Consider the following 24926-nt stretch of genomic DNA (forward strand, 5'->3'; position numbering starts at 1 on the left):
CTTCTATCAAAAGTTACAGCGATTTATATGAAGTTGTTCCAAAACGCTTTATTTCGCCAAGACATTGCGTTTCTCACTGTTACATGCATTTGAATGGGAAACTCGCCTGAGACAAAGTATAGGTTTTCATTATGTGAATAATTTTAAAATCTTAGCTCAAACGGCTGCAAAACCTGTTCTGTTTGCCCAGCACGGGGATATTGAGTTCTATAAGATAAAGCCATAAACATGTTTGTCTGAGTCTTCTATCAAAAGTTACAGCGATTTATATGAAGTTGTTCAAAAACGTTTTATTTCGCCAAGACAATGCGTTTCTCACTGTTACATGCATTTGAATGGGAAACTCGCCTGAAACAAAGTATAGGTTTTCATTATGTGAATAATTTTAAAATCTTAGCTCAAACGGCTGCAAAACCTGTTCTGTTTGCCCAGCACGGGGACATTGAGTTCTATAAGATAAAGCCATAAACATGTTTGTCTGAGTCTTCTATCAAAAGTTACAGCGATTTATATGAAGTTGTTCAAAAACGCTTTATTTCGCCAAGACAATGCGTTTCTCACTGTTACATGCATTTGAATGGGAAACTCGCCTGAGAAAAAGTATAGGTTTTCATTATGTGAATAATTTTAAAATCTTAGCTCAAACGGCTGCAAAACCTGTTTGCCCAGCACGGGGATATTGAGTTCTATAAGATAAAGCCATAAACATGTTTGTCTGAGTCTTCTATCAAAAGTTACAGCGATTTATATGAAGTTGTTCAAAAACGCTTTATTTCGCCAAGACAATGCGTTTCTCACTGTTACATGCATTTGAATGGGAAACTCGCCTGAGACAAAGTATAGGTTTTCATTATGTGAATAATTTTAAAATCTTAGCTCAAACGGCTGCAAAACCTGTTCTGTTTGCCCAGCACGGGGATATTGAGTTCTATAAGATAAAGCCATAAACATGTTTGTCTGAGACTTCTATCAAAAGTTACAGCGATTTATATGAAGTTGTTCAAAAACGCTTTATTTCGCCAAGACAATGCGTTTCTCACTGTTACATGCATTTGAATGGGAAACTCGCCTGAGAAAAAGTATAGGTTTTCATTATGTGAATAATTTTAAAATCTTAGCTCAAACGGCTGCAAAACCTGTTTGCCCAGCACGGGGATATTGAGTTCTATAAGATAAAGCCATAAACATGTTTGTCTGAGTCTTCTATCAAAAGTTACAGCGATTTATATGAAGTTGTTCAAAAACGTTTTATTTCGCCAAGACAATGCGTTTCTCACTGTTACATGCATTTGAATGGGAAACTCGCCTGAAACAAAGTATAGGTTTTCATTATGTGAATAATTTTAAAATCTTAGCTCAAACGGCTGCAAAACCTGTTTGCCCAGCACGGGGACATTGAGTTCTATAAGATAAAGTCATGAATACGTATATCTGAATCTTCTATCAAAAGTTACAGCTATTTATATGAAGTTGTACAAAAACGCTTTTCAAGACAGTGGGTTTTAGAGTCTTCATCATTAAATCTCTGGTTGCTTCATTTTTTCTATCCTATATCAGATATTTTAAAGGTTAGCTTAGGTAAAGTTCCATTCTCATGGTGAGGCAAAGTGCTTTATGTGTGTGTGTGCGTGTCATGAACGGCTATAAAAGGCCTATAATTAAAGAACAAAGTGGGGTTTGAGTTCGAGTTGCGGCAGACTGTCACTACTTGTAAATGGAACGCAGCCTTCCTACGGCGGACAGCTAATAACAGGAATCGGACGCGGTCCAGCCAAGTCCACAGCAACCACCATAGCAACCGCCTAGCATGACATTAAAAACATATTCTGTCTTCATAACTATCAAAATCGTGAAATGATTTGCAAAGTGTGAAAGTGTTACAGCTGCAGAGAGCTATGGCGGTATCTATGGAAGCTGTTTACATAGCTAATAATATACGATGTAACCATGGAGACAGTCAGTCACTTGAGCTAGCGGTGCATGTTTACTACAGTGAATAAGGTGATTGAGTGCACAGCGTCCACACTCTGCAGGGGGTAAAGACATTACTTCAATATTGTTTTATATTGATATATATTAGCCTTCTGTTGACCATCACCTCAGGTTCACCATTACAGTTTCAGATTACAGATGCACACTGTCTAAACACATTCAAAAACTCATGTCTCAGAAATAAGCACAGCTGTTCATGTTTGTCATTAGAGTTTTATTTGTAAGAAAATTATGAACTTCATATTGTGCATTAAATAAAAGAACATTTCACAACTCTGAGTCAACAGAAACAGGTAACAGAAATGTCTCTAATGTGTACAGTGTAGTGTAAGCATTAAAAGATCATAAAGGAAAAACTAACATTTATGTGAAACTAATTGTAATAAAAAATGAGCAGGTGCTTTATAGATTTAAAAGAAAGAATCTGAAAACAACACTTTTTTGGTCTAAGTGATCAAAGTAGAAAACAGAACTGATGTTCAAGAACAAACCGTAGCTGCACTAATATTACACATCTCGATCGTTGTACTGAACAGACATGTTGCTTTTAAAACCGCATGCAGTGTGTGACCATGACTGTTCACTGAGACCATGAACGCCACTTCGCTGAAGCATTCTTCTTCTTCTTCTTGCCATTAAATTGGAAGCAGAAGCAGCACGAGCTGATTTGATCTACTGAAAGGAAAAAGCAGAACATCTGAGTTGAAACCAGTCAGCTGAAATCATTAAGACAGGAACAAATTCAATGCAGTGTCTCAAGTGGCTTAGCCTGTTACAACTGTTGATACAAGCTAAATACGGTTAACACACAGTGTCAGGGAGCTCCAGTGTGGGAACTAGTGGCTTTAGGTTTGTAGTCATTTAACTTTCATCCATTCATTCATTTAATTCAGGAGGAAGAAATGCCAGGTTGGTGCAGGCTGGTTACATGCATTTGGTCCCATGCTGTCTTTAATTAAATGACTTGGTTCATTTTATGGCTGGGCTGTATGTGGGGTTATATCATGTTATTTGGGCAGGAGTACCTGTCCCCTGTTAGACTTAGAAAGTTTCTCCATAAGTAGAGTTTCTAACTCTTCTAGCACATCTGTGGCTGACAGCTTTTTGGTGGCTCTTTTTACCCCACACTGGTTGTGAGTGTGTAAATAGCCCCACTAGTTATTTTGGGTTGCAGTTAACTAGGGAGGAAGGGGTGGGTATGCCATGATTAGGTGAATAACAATTATATGTGATACATAAATTTCACAATGCATGCATATATCTCTATCAATTAAACCTGGCCTGAGGGCTGCCATTTTTTACATTCAGTTATTTCTCTTAGAAATGTTGGAACTAAATAATGAATGTGTTACAGTTAAAGTGAAACACTGGTCAGTGTAAATGGCTCATTGGGACACAGAAACCTTTAAATTAAACCTGATATCTAGTGTCAAACAATATCAAAGCTGTAAAAGATGTTTACATTCAGAATTTATAAAACTATGATTGTAAATAAATTCAAACAAGTGAGCTTTTCTCTTTGTGCTGAATATCAACACTGTGGTTTCTTAGACTGTAAGCTTTACTTTAGTGCAACCAGTTGCAGAAGCTGCCACTCCAAATGTCTTTTGATAACAAGAAAAAAATACCTTTTCAGTACACGGCCTGAAGTTCTTCTCCGACATCTTCTGCAATCGGCTTTGTCTGCTGGTTTGAAGACAATAAACCATAAAAAAGATGATTTAGTCACTTTGTCTGTGTCATGCAGCTCGAATGTGTCGTGTAACGATGTTGAATAGCCGTCGTTATCCCTCTGCTGCATCAGTAGGATTGTACTGTACAGCATCTCATTGATATGTGAGGAATGCTAATGTAACACGATAACAGACTTACATCATTAAAATATAAAGTGCAGGAGATATTTAGATATTTTTTATATTTATATTACATTTTATAGCTGACGGATTTTACTAAATAGATAGAATTTACTAAATAGCTGGATGAACATGAAAAATATGTTTATAATAACAAATGACCATGAGAGCCAGTAGAATTAATTCAGCTGGACACTCAAAAGACGTCCTTAAATGCTCTTTAAGTGGCAGAACAGATGAACAAACAGTTAATCGCTTACTTGAGATGAAATCTGCTCAGCTACTTTGAAAACAGCTTCTAACTGGTTCCTCCTTTAACAGGATGACTGCTCAGGGGTAAGGCCATCATGCAATCCAGCAACCTTTATGGTTCTGCTTTGATTCACCAGGAACTATTAGGGAAACCTTCCAGCGCCTCCTGTGAAAGACACAGGCATAAACACACAAACATTTATTAACATGTTCCACAGTGTTCCAGTTTGATTTTCTTATCCTGTGGACAACAACGTACATGGATGCAGGTTTATTGTTAACTTTTGTAAGGTTTATTTAATGAACATATCCAGCTGCAGCTCCACTGTGATCCTGAACTGGATAAGCACTTAAGAAAATGTGTCAATAAATGGACAAACATCAACTTACTATATTTATCCAAACAGACGGGACCAATAATGCTTCGCTGAGTTAGAGACTTTAACAGACTCTTCTATGTAAGAATGTCTCGTGCTGATATACCTGCAAACTTGACAACAAAGGTTTTTCAGACTACATGTAGCTGTCCTCTATGTCAGCTAACACATTTACATTTATGTCACACTTATTTCTGCTTTCCCATTTTATAATTATTACTTACATTTTGATTAGATACCTTGAGTTTGTAAATGATCAGATTACATAATTGGAATACAATGTATCCAATTCAGGGTTGCGGGAGGATGAAGCCTATCCCAGCTGATACAGGACAAAGACAGGCTGCCAGTTTATTGCAGGGCTAATACAATATGTGTAACAGAAAATCCACTTAAATGTTTGATATTTCTTATAATAATCATAATTATGACTATTATTTAAAGGTTTCTTCATAAATACATTTTGATTTTTTATAACCCCTAAAATATAAACCTGAGCTGTTTCAGATTCTGACCTCTGACCTCAGTGACCTGGCTGTGTCCTCACTGCAGCTCCCTCTTGGAAGTACGTCTGCTTCTTGTCTTCCCCCAGTGTTGACCGCCTGATATCAAGATATCACGTACTGTAACTGAGGAACAAAAAAGGACAAACACTTGCCTTCATTTAAAAGTACATTCATACAGAGATAATCTATGGAAACACACTAGTTCACAGTTTGGGAGGAACCAGTTCCTGTGAAACATTTCTGTATATGAACATCATGTGGAGAATGAATGAAATGAGTTCTTCAGGTGACTCAGCAGTCCCACACTGACAAATGAAATCTAGTTAAACTATTAAGCATATTTGCTCTTCTGAAATCTGTGTTAAACAACAACAAACATAAATTAGTAACAAAAACTACAGCTGAGTATAGGCTTTACAAACCACCAGCAGCCATAATGCTAAATTTTAATCTTCAAATGTTTCTGAGCTGTCTTCAACCTGCTTTTAGCACATTAAAGTCTCAATAAATAAAGTCAATGCAGACTCAATCCTAAATGTTCAGCACACAGAGACACAGAGGTACTGTTTAAAGTTTAGTGTTAACTTGAGTCACTGATCATTCACAGTATTACAGAGTCTGGCAGTCTTTGCATGATGTCCACGTCACTGTAAGTTTCTAGCTGACTCTCAGGTGTGCCAGCAGGAAAGAGTAATAATAACCTGCATCCTGAGGTTTGTCATGCAGGATTAAAGGAGCCAAGCTTTGTTCACACAGCTAGGATTGTATTTTACACTGACCGTGGGTCAGTATCAACTTCAAGAAGACAGCTGTAACTGTTGATAGAAGAATCACACACACATATTTATGGCTTTGCCTTATAGAATTCAGCATCTCAGTGCTCAGGAAATAGGTTTTGCAGCTGTTTGAGCTAAGATTTTCAAGTTATTCACAAATTAAAACCTATACTTTGTGTCGGGCAAGAACTAAATTCAAATGCATGTAACAGTGAGAAACGCACTGTCTTGGCGAAGTAAAGCGTTTCTCATCAACTTCATAGAGCTTGCTGTAACTTTTGATAGAAGACTCAGACAAACATATTCATGGCTTTATCTTATAGACTTCAATATCCCCCCAATGTGTGTGTGAGTCTTCTCTCAAAATTTACAGCTGTCTTTATGAAGTTTATGGAAAAACGCTTTATTTCACCACGTTAGTGCGTTTCTCGCTATTACATGCATTTGAATGGAGTTCTCGCCCGACACAAAGTATAGGTTTTCAATTTGTGAATAACTTGAAAATCTTAGCTCAAACAGCTGCAAAACCTATTTCCTCAGCACGGAGATGCTGAATTCTATAAGGCAAAGCCATAAATATGTGTGTGTGTGAGTCCTCTATCAAAAGTTACAGCTGTCTTCATGAAGTTGATACTGACCCAGGGTCAGTGTAAAATACAAGTTATTCACATAATGAAAACTTATACTTTGTTTCGTGCAAGAACTCCATTCAAATGCATGTAATAGTCAGAAACGCACTGTCTCGGCGAAATGAAGCCTTTTTGTACAACTTCATGAAGTTAGCTGTAACTTTTGATAAAAGGCTCAAAGCAGAGGGATAACGACGGCTATTCAACATCGTTACACGACACATTCGAGCTGCATGACACAGACAAAGTGACTAAATCATCTTTTTTATGGTTTATTGTCTTCAAATCAGCAGACAAAGCCGATTGCAGAAGATGTCGGAGAAGAACTTCAGGCCGTGTACTGAAAAGGTATTTTTTTCTTGTTATCAAAAGACATTTGGAGTGGCAGCTTCTGCAACTGGTTGCACTAAAGTAAAGCTTACAGTCTAAGAAACCACAGTGTTGATATTCAGCACAAAGAGAAAAGCTCACTTGTTTGAATTTATTTACAATCATAGTTTTATAAATTCTGAATGTAAACATCTTTTACAGCTTTGATATTGTTTGACACTAGATATCAGGTTTAATTTAAAGGTTTCTGTGTCCCAATGAGCCATTTACACTGACCAGTGTTTCACTTTAGCTGTAACACATTCATTATTTAGTTCCAACATTTCTAAGAGAAATAACTGAATGTAAAAAATGGCAGCCCTCAGGCCAGGTTTAATTGATAGAGATATATGCATGCATTGTGAAATTTATGTATCACATATAATTGTTATTCACCTAATCATGGCATACCCACCCCTTCCTCCCTAGTTAACTGCAACCCAAAATAACTAGTGGGGCTATTTACACACTCACAACCAGTGTGGGGTAAAAAGAGCCACCAAAAAGCTGTCAGCCACAGATGTGCTAGAAGAGTTAGAAACTCTACTTATGGAGAAACTTTCTAAGTCTAACAGGGGACAGGTACTCCTGCCCAAATAACATGATATAACCCCACATACAGCCCAGCCATAAAATGAACCAAGTCATTTAATTAAAGACAGCATGGGACCAAATGCATGTAACCAGCCTGCACCAACCTGGCATTTCTTCCTCCTGAATTAAATGAATGAATGGATGAAAGTTAAATGACTACAAACCTAAAGCCACTAGTTCCCACACTGGAGCTCCCTGACACTGTGTGTTAACCGTATTTAGCTTGTATCAACAGTTGTAACAGGCTAAGCCACTTGAGACACTGCATTGAATTTGTTCCTGTCTTAATGATTTCAGCTGACTGGTTTCAACTCAGATGTTCTGCTTTTTCCTTTCAGTAGATCAAATCAGCTCGTGCTGCTTCTGCTTCCAATTTAATGGCAAGAAGAAGAAGAAGAATGCTTCAGCGAAGTGGCGTTCATGGTCTCAGTGAACAGTCATGGTCACACACTGCATGTGGTTTTAAAAGCAACATGTCTGTTCACCACAACAATGGAGATGTGTAATATTAGTGCAGCTACGGTTTGTTCTTGAACATCAGTTCTGTTTTCTACTTTGATCACTTAGACCAAAAAAGTGTTGTTTTCAGATTCTTTCTTTTAAATCTATAAAGCACCTGCTCATTTTTTATTACAATTAGTTTCACATAAATGTTAGTTTTTCCTTTATGATCTTTTAATGCTTACACTACACTGTACACATTAGAGACATTTCTGTTACCTGTTTCTGTTGACTCAGAGTTGTGAAATGTTCTTTTATTTAATGCACAATATGAAGTTCATAATTTTCTTACAAATAAAACTCTAATGACAAACATGAACAGCTGTGCTTATTTCTGAGACATGAGTTTTTGAATGTGTTTAGACAGTGTGCATCTGTAATCTGAAACTGTAATGGTGAACCTGAGGTGATGGTCAACAGAAGGCTAATATATATCAATATAAAACAATATTGAAGTAATGTCTTTACCCCCTGCAGAGTGTGGACGCTGTGCACTCAATCACCTTATTCACTGTAGTAAACATGCACCGCTAGCTCAAGTGACTGACTGTCTCCATGGTTACATCGTATATTATTAGCTATGTAAACAGCTTCCATAGATACCGCCATAGCTCTCTGCAGCTGTAACACTTTCACACTTTGCAAATCATTTCATGATTTTGATAGTTATGAAGACAGAATATGTTTTTAAGGTCATGCTAGGCGGTTGCTATGGTGGTTGCTGTGGACTTGGCTGGACCGCGTCCGATTCCTGTTATTAGCTGTCCGCCGTAGGAAGGCTGCGTTCCATTTACAAGTAGTGACAGTCTGCCGCAACTCGAACTCAAACCCCACTTTGTTCTTTAATTATAGGCCTTTTATAGCCGTTCATGACACGCACACACACACATAAAGCACTTTGCCTCACCATGAGAATGGAACTTTACCTAAGCTAACCTTTAAAATATCTGATATAGGATAGAAAAAATGAAGCAACCAGATGAAGATGAAGACTCTGGGTTCTGTAGTGACCTGAATGACTCTTTGCATACAATTTATTGAAGAGGACTTTAGAATGCACTTTACATTTAGACTGTTGCTGTTTAATTTTTTACATTGTTGCGGTGTTATGTCATGAATAAAGTTCACCTGCTGGGGGTTTGATGGATCAGATCATCATAATCAATGGGTCCTGAGGTGGGCGGGACTGCCTCTGGTGATGTCACCATGAAGGAACAGCATCTGGCACGTGTTGCTGAAACATCCCAGTACACTGGTGTAGTTTCCTCTCCAGCTGTTTGACATTTGACACTTCAACATTAAGGGGAAGAAGAAGAAACAGTGTTAGGTCAGGTGACCACATGGTTTCTAAAGTAACTGACAGGAAGTAACCAGGCCGTTAGAAATGGATGGCATGTGTTTAGAGTTACTGGAGTTGGGTAACTCTACTTACCAAAAGCAGAAGCACACAGATGAAGGATCAGATGCTGAATGTTGCAGGAACATGCTCGTGCGGTGGTCATTCAGTGCTGCTCCGGCAGGTTAGACAGTCCAAGACTGATATACTGCCCATCTGAGAGTTTGAAAACACACATGCAAAGATTTATTTTGTATTACAGTCAAAGTTGGATGTTCATTTTTGTCCTTTAAAAATGTTTGTGTATTTGAAAGCGCTAACATTTAAGGATGACTTGGATCGTCTCCTTTAAAGGGGAGACAAGTGTATCCACTGATCCACGTCACTTTACCTGGATGATGACTCCTCTCCCCCTCACTCAGAAACGCTCCTAATATAACCAAGCAAATAAATAATATTGAAGATTTACTTACATCATTACAAAAACAGGAAAAACATCTCCCTTTGATTCTATTTCTCCATTCCTGCTGAACATCAGGCAACAAATATCTCAATAAATCACAGTAAAATGTAAAGCACATGTTTTCTCTGCTTTGTCTAACCTCTGCAGAGCCTCTGTCAAGAAAAACATATCTGTAAGCATAAAACAAATATACATTTCATAACACGTCACTGGACAAACCTCGGTCAGTTGATTTCCTCTGTGCAGTGCAGACGAACATCAGTCAGCAAGTCAAGGTGGTGAGATGGACTGGTGTCCTTTGTGACTCTGCTGGTTCTTCTGAGGAAATACCACCGTCTCTCCACACCGTCACCATCTGTGAGCACAAACTGCTGCTCTGCCCTGCCAGCATGTAGGAAATCACATATCACACACACAGGGGTGAAGAAACATTAGAACTCAACTTTGGATACTTTAGATCTAAACAGATCAAAGTAGCTCTTAGCTTCAACAATCAGTGAACAGACAAACAATGATACCATACTGATTCTGTATGAATACAATATGGTATTTTCAATACAGGTGTCAAATTAATTTACTAAAACTAATACAGATATATGTGTTTTTTTTTTGATAAATTCGTTTGCTAAATTTAAATGTTGTATACCTATGTGGTGTGTGACTTTTGTTGCTATGATGCCAGGTCTCTCTTGGAAATGAGATTTTTAATCTCAATGAGATTTTTTACCTGGATAAATAAAGGATTAATAAAAAATTATAAGAATATATATTTTTTCATTTAACAATTGCAACTGAAAGAAATTAAATATTGAACAAAAATATATTGTCACATTTTGAGCATGCTCAGCATGCTGACAGACTTGAAGTTGCTACAGATTTTAAGAAGTGATAATTATAGGGAAAAAACTTCTCTTTTTCATCCGTTTAATCAAACATTTGATGCCTTAGATGTCTCAGTCCTATAGCATTCTGCAACTACAACTAAGCTGAAGCTTGGATTTGGCTGCAGGTGCCCTGTACATCCTTCTCAACATGTGGGTACCATTTAACCACACTTCTTCCTGAGCTTTGCTTCGTCACAAGACCAAAGGTGGCATCCCGTGTCACGGTCATATCATCATCCAGAAGAAACATTTGAAGAAACATCATGGAGAAGAAACATTTACGCGCCTCCCGGTTTTGTTTTCTGATCCTGCAAAAAGACTGAGGACAACAAAGCCCAGAGAACACGAGATACACAACATCCAACATTCAGACTCAACAGCCTCCATAAATGAAGAGCACCAGGTTGGTTCAGTTATAGTAGATGTCATGGAATTTTTTTAATAAAGTCTGCAACACAGAAAGAGCTGTGATCATGCTATTTATTACTGTGCACAGGAGAGCAAACACACATCAAACATCACAGTTCAGTCATGTCAGCTCTGCCACTTCACGTGTCTCGCTATGAAACCTAACGGATCAATGGTTATGCTGTTTTGTGCCCTTGACGTTATCAGCACCTGTAAAGGGAGTTGTTTTCTCAAACTGCTGAAGTAAGTTCATCTAGTTTTAGAAACTTTCATTGAACAGTCTATAACAGTGTCACAACTAAGCATATGCATAAGCACTTAAATGCTTTAAATGAGAATAACATAAAATTTCTATTACAGGAGCTAGAGCCTGTCCCAGTAGTCATAGGTAGAGCACACCTGGACAGGTCACCAGTCTGTCAGAGGACTAACACAGATGCAGCCTGACTCAATCCTAAATGTTCAGCACACAGAGACACAGAGGTACCGTTTAAAGTTTAGTGTTAACTTGAGTCACTGATCATTTGCAGTATTACAGAGTCTGGCAGTCTTTGCATGATGTCCACGTCACTGTAAGTTTCTAGCTGACTCTCAGGTGTGACAGGTGTGCCAGCAGGAAAGAGTAATAATAGCCTGCATCCTGAGGTTTTTCATGCAGGATTAAAGGAGCCAGGCTTTGTTCACACAGCTAGGATTGTATTTTACACTGACCCTGGGTCAGTATAAGTATCATACAGTTTAAACGAAGCACTGAAACTTGCACATATTTATTACAGATGCACTGAAGCTAATCGAGATATTTGCTGTCAGTCTGTGGCTGCGATTAAACACTTTACTGGAAACTTTATTAACTAGTAACTTCGTCAGTCATGACAGAAGCTAATATTTCTGTGCTAACATCGTTTAAACAGTAACAGCTTTACTCCAATATAAGCTAACGTTTACACCGTAACTTTAAGCTAGCACCATAAAGACGGTAAAACACGTAATAACATCTACAAATGCATCTTAAAGCTGTTATATTAGCACTCGGTGTATTACTAACATAACCACATTAACATTATTGACACTCGCTGGTCTGACTTTTAATAGTCATTCTATAAATGCTGTCCGTTTAAACGGTCTTACCTGTACACACTGCTGTATCCACCGGATTGCAGCCAGAGTGGATTCTGGAGTCATCCCACGCTCCTGTTAGTGATCCTCCATCTGGATGGATGATAACAACCTTCTGAACAATCTAGCAGGAGATGGTCCATATCTAGGGGATATGGACTGATAACAGCCGAAGCGGGTGAATAAAGTCACCCAGTCGCTAGCTGTGCGATTACCCAGCATACACCAGCACAATATTAGGCACAGCACCACCATAGACATTTTCAGTGGTTTTGAATGCAGGACATGGTTATCTTACCTTGTAAAATGCATGACAATAAAACAGCTAACCACCATAAAATGGTATTATGTGTGTGTGTGTGTGTGTGTGTGTGAGAGAGAGAGAGAGAGAGAGAGAGAGAGAGAGAGAGAGAGAGAGAGAGAGAGAGAGAGAAAGAGAGAGAGATCAAAGGCGTGCGCTTATGTTTTTTCTTGATCAAAAGTGTGCCTCCTCTCTCTTATTGGATGTATGGTATAGCATGTTTATTCAGGTGCACCTTTGAAGTCTATGAGAATACTTTGCAGCCTGGTCTGAGTGGTCATTTCTGCACAGACACAATGAAGCGTGCACTCAGTTTAGAGGAGGCTGTTGCTGCAGTTTTGCACTCTCCACAAGCAGTGGAGATACTTCTGACAGCGAAGAAGAATTTTTGCCAGGCACCGAGGAGCTTTGCAGCTCATGTGCGGAGGAGGAGAAGGAGAAGGAGGAAGAAGAGCAGGAGGAAGAGACAAGACTGGAGGATGGCCAGTAGAGATCTAAAAATGGAGAAATCATGTGGCAACCCACACACGAAGAGGTCCTGCCATTTTTTCCTCCCCCCATTTTAACCCCAGGACCAACCCATTATGCAATTCGTATAGGATCAGCAGCCCTGTGAGCACTTTCCATCTTTTTTTTGCAGAGGACATTATGCAGTTAATCCTGCATTTCACCAACCTGCAGGGGCAACAGGTCAGTAAAAGACTGGAAGGACATAGATGAGGAGTTGCAGGCTTACATGGGGCTTGTGATGCTGGCTGGCCTGTACAGGTCTCAACATGAAACGACAACAAGCCTGTGAAATGGGGAGACAGGGCTCTTCTGTTTCATGCTACCATGTCAAAAAAAAAAAAAAGATTTGAGCAAAGAAAAAGGGTTGTCTTATTGAGCACCAGGCACCGTGAGCTACAAGTCCAGGACTCTGGGAAGAGAAAGCCCCACATCATCCTGGATTATAACAAATGCAAAGGGACTGTGGATCATTTGGACCAGGTAAGCACAATTATAAGTAATTTATTTGCCAAATTGTTTACCGTTTCTCATTGTTATAACTGATAAAGTCAGATAATGTGATTATAATAGTTTTGATATGAGATGATAGTTTTAGACTATGATAGTTTTGATAGTTACAGTAAGGAGGGGGGGGGGGGGGGGTCCAGTTTGACGCCCACAGGCAGGAAGAATCTCTTGCTTATGGCTGTATAAATCTGTTCATGTCACCTGATCATTTCTTTTTGTTTTGCAGGTTTGTGGCAACTACTCCTGCCGTAGAAGGACACGTAGGTGGCCCATGTGTCTGTTCTACCACATGATCGAGGTAAGCTGCTATAATGCTTTCATTCAAGACAGCTGTAACTTTTGTGTTTTTGTGTTTTTGTACAGCTTGAAGTTACCTGTAACTTTTGATAGAAGGCTCAGACACACATCAATATGGCTTTGCCTTATACAATTCAGCATCTCCGTGCTGGGGAAACAGGTTTTGCAGCTGTTTGAGCCAAGAGCTTCCAGTTATTGAAAAAATGAAAGCCTATACTTTGTTTCGTGCGAGAACTCCATTCAAATGCATGTAAAAGTCAGAAACGCACTGTCTCGGCGAAATAAAGGGTTTACAACTTCATGAAGACAGCTGTAACTTTTGATAGGAAACTCAGATATACGTATTTATGGCTTTATCTTATAGAATTCAATATCCCCATTGAGCAAACAGTTTTAAAGCTATGTGAGCTAAGATTTTTAAGTTATTCACAAAATAAAAAGCTATACTTTGTTTCGTGTGAGAACTCCATTTATGTTACGCCCCTAATCTAGGCGTGTAGGGACGCACATAAGGTTGGAGGAGAGAGATACAAATCCCCGCCCTGGTTCCCAAGCCAAACATCCAAACCAGTTGTGAGTAAAAAAAGGTGATTTTATTTAAGGACAAGAAGCATAGCTCCAGGGTGAGCCCAGGCCAAAATAATAAACAAAACCAACTAAGACCAACCAGAAAAGACTAACTAAACCCTAGGAAAGAAAAAGAACAAACAAATGACAGAGCTATCCCTCGCTCCCTGACCAAGAAAACAGGAGAAAACGATTCCAAAAGAAAAGGCAGCTCACCCCTTCCGCTTCAGCCCACGAGTGCCTAAGCTCTCAGCTAATGCACTAGGAGCGGCTTTTACAATTCACCCTCACACAAATACACAAGATAAGCACAGGCTGGGAAAACCATGGTCAGGACCGCGACGGCTGTCAGGCTACTCGCTCGTTGCACACACTCTCTCCCTCTCTCCCCTCTGGAGCTGTCAGAGCGGCTTTTTGAACGTGGTCACCTGTTCCATGGTCCAATCAGCTGCTCACTACTCTTCATTAGGGGAGGGACCTGTAAAGTGTCTTAAACACAGTAAAGAGACACATGTCTCGCATGTAATAGTCAGAAACGCACTATCTTTGTAAAATAAAGCCTTTTTGTACAACTTCATGAAGTTAGCTGTAACTTTTGATAGAAGTTTCAGATTTACGTAGTTATGGCTTTATCTTATAATATTCAGTATCCCCGTGTTGAGCAAACAGGTTTGAGCTAAGATTTTCGAGTTATTCACATAATGAAAACCTATACTTTGTTTCGTGCGAGAACTGCATTCAAATGCATGTAATAGTCAGAAACGCACTGTCTCGGCGAAATAAAGTGTTTTTGTACAGCTTCACGAAGACAGCTGTAACTTTTGATAGAAGGCTCAGATTTATGTATTTATGGTTTTATCTTATAGAATTCAATATCCCCGTGCTGGGCAAACAGGTTTTGCAGCTGTGTGAGCTAAGATTTCCAAGTTATACACATAAAGAAAACCTATACTTTGTTTCGGTCGAGTTCCCCATTCAAATGCATGTAACAGTGAGAAACGCACTGTCTTGGCGAAAGAAAGCGTTTTTGTACAACTTCATATAAATAGCTGTAACTTTTGATAGAAGACTCGGATACACATGTTTATGGCTTTATCTTATAGAACTCAAGGTCCCCGTGCTGGGCAAACAGAACAGGTTTTGCAGCCGTTTGAGCTAAGATTTTAAAATTATTCACATAATGAAAACCTATACTTTGTCTCAGGCGAGTTTCCCATTCAAATGCATGTAACAGTGAGAAACACACTGTCTTGGCGAAATAAAGCGTTTTTGTACAACTTCATATAAATCGCTGTAACTTTTGATAGAAGACTCAGACAAACATGTTTATGGCTTTATCTTACAGAACTCAATATCCCCGTGCTGGGAAAACAGAACAGGTTTTGCAGCTGTTTGAGCTAAGATTTTCAAGTTATACACATAATGAAAACCTATACTTTGTTTCGGTCGAGTTCCCCATTCAAATGCATGTAACAGTGAGAAACGCATTGTCTTGGCGAAATAAAGCGTTTTTGTACAACTTCATATAAATAGCTGTAACTTTTGATAGAAGACTCAGACAAACATTTATCTTATAGAACTCAAGGTCCCCGTGCTGGGAAAACAGGTTTTGCAGCTGTTTGAGCTAAGATTTCCAAGTTATACACATAATGAAAACCTATACTTTGTTTCGGTCGAGTTCCCCATTCAAATGCATGTAACAGTGAGAAACGCACTGTCTTGGCGAAATAAAGCGTTTTTGTACAACTTCATATAAATAGCTGTAACTTTTGATAGAAGACTCAGACAAACATTTATCTTATAGAACTCAAGGTCCCCGTGCTGGGAAAACAGAACAGGTTTTGCAGCTGTTTGAGCTAAGATTTTCAAGTTATACACATAATGAAAACCTATATTTTGTTTCGGTCGAGTTCCCCATTCAAATGCATGTAACAGTGAGAAACGCATTGTCTTGGCGAAATAAAGCGTTTTTGTACAACTTCATATAAATAGCTGTAACTTTTGATAGAAGACTCAGACAAACATTTATCTTATAGAACTCAAGGTCCCCGTGCTGGGAAAACAGGTTTTGCAGCTGTTTGAGCTAAGATTTCCAAGTTATACACATAATGAAAACCTATACTTTGTTTCGGTCGAGTTCCCCATTCAAATGCATGTAACAGTGAGAAACGCACTGTCTTGGCGAAAGAAAGCGTTTTTGTACAACTTCATATAAATAGCTGTAACTTTTGATAGAAGACTCGGATACACATGTTTATGGCTTTATCTTATAGAACTCAAGGTCCCCGTGCTGGGAAAACAGAACAGATTTTGCAGCCGTTTGAGCTAAGATTTTAAAATTATTCACATAATGAAAACCTATACTTTGTTTCGGGCGAGTTCCCCATTCAAATGCATGTAACAGTGAGAAACGCATTGTCTTGGCGAAATAAAGCGTTTTTGAACAACTTCATATAAATCACTGTAACTTTTCAGAGAAGACTCAGACAAACATGTTTATGGCTTTATCTTATAGAACTCAATATCCCCGTGCTGGGCAAACAGGTTTTGCAGCTGTTTGAGCTAAGATTTCCAAGTTATACACATAATGAAAACCTATACTTTGTTTCGGTCGAGTTCCCCATTCAAATGCATGTAACAGTGAGAAACGCACTGTCTTGGCGAAAGAAAGCGTTTTTGAACAACTTCATATAAATCGCTGTAACTTTTGATAGAAGATTCAGATATACTATTCATGATTTTATCTTATAGAACTCAAGGTCCCCGTGCTGGGAAAACAGAACAGATTTTGCAGCCGTTTGAGCTAAGATTTTAAAATTATTCACATAATGAAAACCTATACTTTGTTTCGGTCGAGTTCCCCATTCAAATGCATGTAACAGTGAGAAACGCACTGTCTTGGCGAAATAAAGCGTTTTTGTACAACTTCATATAAATAGCTGTAACTTTTGATAGAAGACTCAGACAAACATTTATCTTATAGAACTCAAGGTCCCCGTGCTGGGAAAACAGGATTTGCAGCTGTTTGAGCTAAGATTTCCAAGTTATACACATAATGAAAACCTATACTTTGTTTCGGTCGAGTTCCCCATTCAAATGCATGTAACAGTGAGAAACGCACTGTCTTGGCGAAATAAAGCGTTTTTGTACAACTTCATATAAATAGCTGTAACTTTTGATAGAAGACTCAGACAAACATTTATCTTATAGAACTCAAGGTCCCCGTGCTGGGAAAACAGAACAGGTTTTGCAGCCGTTTGAGCTAAGATTTTAAAATTATTCACATAATGAAAACCTATACTTTGTTTCGGGCGAGTTCCCCATTCAAATGCATGTAACAGTGAGAAACGCACTGTCTTGGCGAAATAAAGCGTTTTTGAACAACTTCATATAAATCGCTGTAACTTTTCATAGAAGACTCAGACAAACATGTTTATGGCTTTATCTTATAGAACTCAATATCCCCGTGCTGGGCAAACAGGTTTTGCAGCTGTTTGAGCTAAGATTTCCAAGTTATACACATAATGAAAACCTATACTTTGTTTCGGTCGAGTTCCCCATTCAAATGCATGTAACAGTGAGAAACGCACTGTCTTGGCGAAAGAAAGCGTTTTTGAACAACTTCATATAAATCGCTGTAACTTTTGATGGAAGATTCAGATATACTATTCGTGACTTTATCTTATAGAACTCAAGGTCCCCATGCTGGGAAAACAGAACAGATTTTGCAGCCGTTTGAGCTAAGATTTTAAAATTATTCACATAATGAAAACCTATACTTTGTTTCGGTCGACTTCCCCATTCAAATGCATGTAACAGTGAGAAACGCACTGTCTTGGCGAAAGAAAGCGTTTTTGTACAACTTCATATAAATAGCTGTAACTTTTGATAGAAGACTCAGACAAACATGTTTAGTGCTTTATCTTATAGAACTCAAGGTCCCCGTGCTGGGAAAACAGGTTTTGCAGCCGTTTGAGCTAAGATTGTCAAGTTATTCACATAATGAAAACCTATACTTTGTTTCGGTCGAGTTCCCCATTCAAATGCATGTAACAGTGAGAAACGCACTGTCTTGGCGAAATAAAGCGTTTTTGTACAACTTCATATAAATAGCTGTAACTTTTGATAGAAGACTCAGACAAACATTTATCTTATAGAACTCAAGGTCCCCGTGCTGGGAAAACAGGTTTTGCAGCTGTTTGAGCTAAGATTTCCAAGTTATACACATAATGAAAACCTATACTTTGTTTCGGTCGAGTTCCCCATTCAAATGCATGTAACAGTGAGAAACGCACTGTCTTGGCGAAAGAAAGCGTTTTTGTACAACTTCATATAAATAGCTGTAACTTTTGATAGAAGACTCGGATACACATGTTTATGGCTTTATCTTATAGAACTCAAGGTCCCCGTGCTGGGCAAACAGGTTTTGCAGACGTTTGAGCTAAGATTTTAAAATTATTCACATAATGAAAACCTATACTTTGTTTCGGGCGAGTTCCCCATTCAAATGCATGTAACAGTGAGAAACGCATTGTCTTGGCGAAATAAAGCGTTTTTGAACAACTTCATATAAATCGCTGTAACTTTTCATAGAAGACTCAGACAAACATGTTTATGGCTTTATCTTATAGAACTCAATATCCCCGTGCTGGGCAAACAGAACAGGTTTTGCAGCTGTGTGAGCTAAGATTTCCAAGTTATACACATAATGAAAACCTATACTTTGTTTCGGTCGAGTTCCCCATTCAAATGCATGTAACAGTGAGAAACGCACTGTCTTGGCGAAAGAAAGCGTTTTTGTACAACTTCATATAAATAGCTGTAACTTTTGATAGAAGACTCAGACAAACATTTATCTTATAGAACTCAAGGTCCCCGTGCTGGGAAAACAGGATTTGCAGCTGTTTGAGCTAAGATTTTCAAGTTATACACATAATGAAAACCTATACTTTGTTTCGGTCGACTTCCCCATTCAAATGCATGTAACAGTGAGAAACGCACTGTCTTGGCGAAAGAAAGCGTTTTTGTACAACTTCATATAAATAGCTGTAACTTTTGATAGAAGACTCAGACAAACATGTTTAGTGCTTTATCTTATAGAACTCAAGGTCCCCGTGCTGGGAAAACAGGATTTGCAGCTGTTTGAGCTAAGATTTCCAAGTTATACACATAATGAAAACCTATACTTTGTTTCGGTCGAGTTCCCCATTCAAATGCATGTAACAGTGAGAAACGCACTGTCTTGGCGAAAGAAAGCGTTTTTGAACAACTTCATATAAATCGCTGTAACTTTTGATGGAAGATTCAGATATACTATTCATGACTTTATCTTATAGAACTCAAGGTCCCCGTGCTGGGAAAACAGAACAGATTTTGCAGCCGTTTGAGCTAAGATTTTAAAATTATTCACATAATGAAAACCTATACTTTGTTTCGGTCGAGTTCCCCATTCAAATGCATGTAACAGTGAGAAACGCACTGTCTTGGCGAAAGAAAGCGTTTTTGTACAACTTCATATAAATAGCTGTAACTTTTGATAGAAGACTCAGACAAACATTTATCTTATAGAACTCAAGGTCCCCGTGCTGGGAAAACAGAACAGATTTTGCAGCTGTTTGAGCTAAGATTTCCAAGTTATTCACATAATGAAAACCTATACTTTGTTTCGGGCGAGTTCCCCATTCAAATGCATGTAACAGTGAGAAACGCATTGTCTTGGCGAAATAAAGCGTTTTTGAACAACTTCATATAAATCGCTGTAACTTTTCATAGAAGACTCAGACAAACATGTTTATGGCTTTATCTTATAGAACTCAATATCCCCGTGCTGGGCAAACAGGTTTTGCAGCTGTTTGAGCTAAGATTTCCAAGTTATACACATAATGAAAACCTATACTTTGTTTCGGTCGAGTTCCCCATTCAAATGCATGTAACAGTGAGAAACGCACTGTCTTGGCGAAAGAAAGCGTTTTTGAACAACTTCATATAAATCGCTGTAACTTTTGATAGAAGATTCAGATATACTATTCATGACTTTATCTTATAGAACTCAAGGTCCCCGTGCTGGGAAAACAGAACAGATTTTGCAGCCGTTTGAGCTAAGATTTTAAAATTATTCACATAATGAAAACCTATACTTTGTTTCGGTCGAGTTCCCCATTCAAATGCATGTAACAGTGAGAAACGCACTGTCTTGGCGAAATAAAGCGTTTTTGTACAACTTCATATAAATAGCTGTAACTTTTGATAGAAGTCTCAGACAAACATTTATCTTATAGAACTCAAGGTCCCCGTGCTGGGAAAACAGAACAGGTTTTGCAGCCGTTTGAGCTAAGATTTTAAAATTATTCACATAATGAAAACCTATACTTTGTCTCAGGCGAGTTCCCCATTCAAATGCATGTAACAGTGAGAAACGCACTGTCTTGGCGAAAGAAAGCGTTTTTGAACAACTTCATATAAATAGCTGTAACTTTTGATGGAAGACTCAGAAACACATGTTCATGGCTTTATCTTATAGAACTCAATATCCCCGTGCTGGGCAAACAGAACAGGTTTTGCAGCTGTGTGAGCTAAGATTTCCAAGTTATACACATAATGAAAACCTATACTTTGTTTCGGTCGAGTTCCCCATTCAAATGCATGTAACAGTGAGAAACGCACTGTCTTGGCGAAAGAAAGCGTTTTTGTACAACTTCATAGAAATAGCTGTAACTTTTGATAGAAGACTCAGACAAACATTTATCTTATAGAACTCAAGGTCCCCGTGCTGGGAAAACAGGTTTTGCAGCTGTTTGAGCTAAGATATCCAAGTTATTTACATAATGAAAACCTATACTTTGTTTCGGTCGAGTTCCCCATTCAAATGCATGTAACAGTGAGAAACGCACTGTCTTGGCGAAAGAAAGCGTTTTTGTACAACTTCATAGAAATAGCTGTAACTTTTGATAGAAGACTCGGATACACATGTTTATGGCTTTATCTTATAGAACTCAAGGTCCCCTTGCTGGGCAAACAGGTTTTGCAGCCGTTTGAGCTAAGATTTTCAAGTTATTCACATAATAAAAACCTATACTTTGTTTCGGTCGAGTTCCCCATTCAAATGCATGTAACAGTGAGAAACGCACTGTCTTGGCGAAATAAAGCGTTTTTGTACAACTTCATATAAATAGCTGTAACTTTTGATAGAAGACTCAGACAAACATTTATCTTATAGAACTCAAGGTCCCCGTGCTGGGAAAACAGGATTTGCAGCTGTTTGAGCTAAGATTTTCAAGTTATACACATAATGAAAACCTATACTTTGTTTCGGTCGAGTTCCCCATTCAAATGCATGTAACAGTGAGAAACGCACTGTCTTGGCGAAAGAAAGCGTTTTTGAACAACTTCATATAAATCGCTGTAACTTTTGATGGAAGATTCAGATATACTATTCATGACTTTATCTTATAGAACTCAAGGTCCCCGTGCTGGGAAAACAGAACAGATTTTGCAGCCGTTTGAGCTAAGATTTTAAAATTATTCACATAATGAAAACCTATACTTTGTTTCGGTCGAGTTCCCCATTCAAATGCATGTAACAGTGAGAAACGCACTGTCTTGGCGAAAGAAAGCGTTTTTGTACAACTTCATATAAATAGCTGTAACTTTTGATAGAAGACTCAGACAAACATTTATCTTATAGAACTCAAGGTCCCCGTGCTGGGAAAACAGAACAGGTTTTGCAGCTGTTTGAGCTAAGATTTTCAAGTTATACACATAATGAAAACCTATATTTTGTTTCGGTCGAGTTCCCCATTCAAATGCATGTAACAGTGAGAAACGCATTGTCTTGGCGAAATAAAGCGTTTTTGTACAACTTCATATAAATAGCTGTAACTTTTGATAGAAGACTCGGATACACATGTTTATGGCTTTATCTTATAGAACTCAAGGTCCCCGTGCTGGGCAAACAGGTTTTGCAGCCGTTTGAGCTAAGATTTTCAAGTTATTCACATAATGAAAACCTATACTTTGTTTCGGGCGAGTTCCCCATTCAAATGCATGTAACAGTGAGAAACGCACTGTCTTGGCGAAATAAAGCGTTTTTGAACAACTTCATATAAATCGCTGTAACTTTTCATAGAAGACTCAGACAAACATGTTTATGGCTTTATCTTATAGAACTCAATATCCCCGTGCTGGGCAAACAGGTTTTGCAGCTGTTTGAGCTAAGATTTCCAAGTTATACACATAATGAAAACCTATACTTTGTTTCGGTCGAGTTCCCCATTCAAATGCATGTAACAGTGAGAAACGCACTGTCTTGGCGAAAGAAAGCGTTTTTGAACAACTTCATATAAATCGCTGTAACTTTTGATAGAAGATTCAGATATACTATTCATGACTTTATCTTATAGAACTCAAGGTCCCCGTGCTGGGAAAACAGAACAGATTTTGCAGCCGTTTGAGCTAAGATTTTAAAATTATTCACATAATGAAAACCTATACTTTGTTTCGGTCGAGTTCCCCATTCAAATGCATGTAACAGTGAGAAACGCACTGTCTTGGCGAAATAAAGCGTTTTTGTACAACTTCATATAAATAGCTGTAACTTTTGATAGAAGACTCAGACAAACATTTATCTTATAGAACTCAAGGTCCCCGTGCTGGGAAAACAGAACAGGTTTTGCAGCCGTTTGAGCTAAGATTTTAAAATTATTCACATAATGAAAACCTATACTTTGTCTCAGGCGAGTTCCCCATTCAAATGCATGTAACAGTGAGAAACGCACTGTCTTGGCGAAAGAAAGCGTTTTTGAACAACTTCATATAAATAGCTGTAACTTTTGATGGAAGACTCAGAAACACATGTTCATGGCTTTATCTTATAGAACTCAAGGTCCCCGTGCTGGGAAAACAGGATTTGCAGCTGTTTGAGCTAAGATTTCCAAGTTATACACATAATGAAAACCTATACTTTGTTTCGGTCGAGTTTCCCATTCAAATGCATGTAACAGTGAGAAACGCACTGTCTTGGCGAAAGAAAGCGTTTTTGAACAACTTCATATAAATAGCTGTAACTTTTGATAGAAGACTCGGATACACATGTTTATGGCTTTATCTTATAGAACTCGAGGTCCCCGTGCTGGGCAAACAGGATTTGCAGCTGTTTGAGCTAAGATTTTCAAGTTATACACATAATGAAAACCTATACTTTGTTTCGGTCGAGTTCCCCATTCAAATGCATGTAACAGTGAGAAACGCACTGTCTTGGCGAAATAAAGCGTTTTTGTACAACTTCATATAAATAGCTGTAACTTTTGATAGAAGACTCAGACAAACATTTATCTTATAGAACTCAAGGTCCCCGTGCTGGGAAAACAGAACAGGTTTTGCAGCCGTTTGAGCTAAGATTTTAAAATTATTCACATAATGAAAACCTATACTTTGTCTCAGGCGAGTTCCCCATTCAAATGCATGTAACAGTGAGAAACGCACTGTCTTGGCGAAAGAAAGCGTTTTTGAACAACTTCATATAAATAGCTGTAACTTTTGATGGAAGACTCAGAAACACATGTTCATGGCTTTATCTTATAGAACTCAAGGTCCCCGTGCTGGGAAAACAGGATTTGCAGCCGTTTGAGCTAAGATTTTCAAGTTATTCACATAATGAAAACCTATACTTTGTTTCGGGCGAGTTCCCCATTCAAATGCATGTAACAGTGAGAAACGCACTGTCTTGGCGAAATAAAGCGTTTTTGAACAACTTCATATAAATCGCTGTAACTTTTCATAGAAGACTCAGACAAACATGTTTATGGCTTTATCTTATAGAACTCAATATCCCCGTGCTGGGCAAACAGGTTTTGCAGCTGTTTGAGCTAAGATTTCCAAGTTATACACATAATGAAAACCTATACTTTGTTTCGGTCGAGTTCCCCATTCAAATGCATGTAACAGTGAGAAACGCACTGTCTTGGCGAAAGAAAGCGTTTTTGAACAACTTCATATAAATCGCTGTAACTTTTGATAGAAGATTCAGATATACTATTCATGACTTTATCTTATAGAACTCAAGGTCCCCGTGCTGGGAAAACAGAACAGATTTTGCAGCCGTTTGAGCTAAGATTTTAAAATTATTCACATAATGAAAACCTATACTTTGTTTCGGTCGAGTTCCCCATTCAAATGCATGTAACAGTGAGAAACGCACTGTCTTGGCGAAATAAAGCGTTTTTGTACAACTTCATATAAATAGCTGTAACTTTTGATAGAAGACTCAGACAAACATTTATCTTATAGAACTCAAGGTCCCCGTGCTGGGAAAACAGAACAGGTTTTGCAGCCGTTTGAGCTAAGATTTTAAAATTATTCACATAATGAAAACCTATACTTTGTCTCAGGCGAGTTCCCCATTCAAATGCATGTAACAGTGAGAAACGCACTGTCTTGGCGAAAGAAAGCGTTTTTGAACAACTTCATATAAATAGCTGTAACTTTTGATGGAAGACTCAGAAACACATGTTCATGGCTTTATCTTATAGAACTCAAGGTCCCCGTGCTGGGAAAACAGGATTTGCAGCTGTTTGAGCTAAGATTTCCAAGTTATACACATAATGAAAACCTATACTTTGTTTCGGTCGAGTTTCCCATTCAAATGCATGTAACAGTGAGAAACGCACTGTCTTGGCGAAAGAAAGCGTTTT

The 24926-nt window shown here is 38.3% G+C and overlaps 1 protein-coding gene across 10 annotated transcripts; it reads right to left on the reverse strand.

Moving 5' to 3' along the window:
- Nucleotides 1-1895: 1895 nt before the first annotated feature.
- On the reverse strand, nucleotides 1896-12429 carry LOC146710761 (uncharacterized). Of its 10 annotated transcripts, none has more exons than XM_085453363.1 (11): nucleotides 12069-12428; nucleotides 10691-10851; nucleotides 9868-10029; nucleotides 9507-9615; nucleotides 9282-9401; nucleotides 8978-9139; nucleotides 4990-5103; nucleotides 4488-4796; nucleotides 4106-4263; nucleotides 3621-3678; nucleotides 1896-2667 (listed from the first exon to the last, which is right to left on the reverse strand). In XM_085453363.1, exons 1-3 carry the CDS (start codon nucleotides 12120-12122, stop codon nucleotides 9873-9875), a joined length of 372 nt encoding a protein of 123 aa, XP_085309489.1. In that variant the 5' UTR covers nucleotides 12123-12428; the 3' UTR covers nucleotides 1896-2667; nucleotides 3621-3678; nucleotides 4106-4263; nucleotides 4488-4796; nucleotides 4990-5103; nucleotides 8978-9139; nucleotides 9282-9401; nucleotides 9507-9615; nucleotides 9868-9872. The 10 variants fall into 10 exon arrangements, 9 of the variants coding, with proteins under 9 accessions (XP_085309489.1, XP_085309487.1, XP_085309490.1 ...); XM_085453358.1 differs by lacking the exon at nucleotides 4488-4796 and having other exon boundaries at nucleotides 1904-2667; nucleotides 12069-12149; nucleotides 12355-12428; XM_085453361.1 differs by having other exon boundaries at nucleotides 4106-4796.
- Nucleotides 12430-24926: the final 12497 nt, after the last annotated feature.

The sequence above is a fragment of the Copadichromis virginalis genome, linkage group LG4 (assembly GCF_057382275.1).
Source record: "Copadichromis virginalis isolate Kocher_CV1m ecotype Utaka linkage group LG4, C_Virginalis_male_GT1.1, whole genome shotgun sequence".
In the NCBI taxonomy this organism is placed as follows: domain Eukaryota; kingdom Metazoa; phylum Chordata; class Actinopteri; order Cichliformes; family Cichlidae; genus Copadichromis; species Copadichromis virginalis.

Excerpts from the sequence above, each read along its gene's own strand:
- LOC146710761 (XM_085453363.1), bottom strand. The coding sequence starts at position 12,122 with ATGACTCCAGAATCCACTCTGGCTGCAATCCGGTGGATACAGCAGTGT. Across the intron at positions 10,852-12,068 it reads GGATACAGCAGTGTGTACAG|TCTTTTTGCAGGATCAGAAA; the intron begins GTAAGACCGTTT and ends TGTTGTCCTCAG. Across the intron at positions 10,030-10,690 it reads GGAAGAAGTGTGGTTAAATG|GGCAGAGCAGCAGTTTGTGC; the intron begins GTACCCACATGT and ends ACATGCTGGCAG.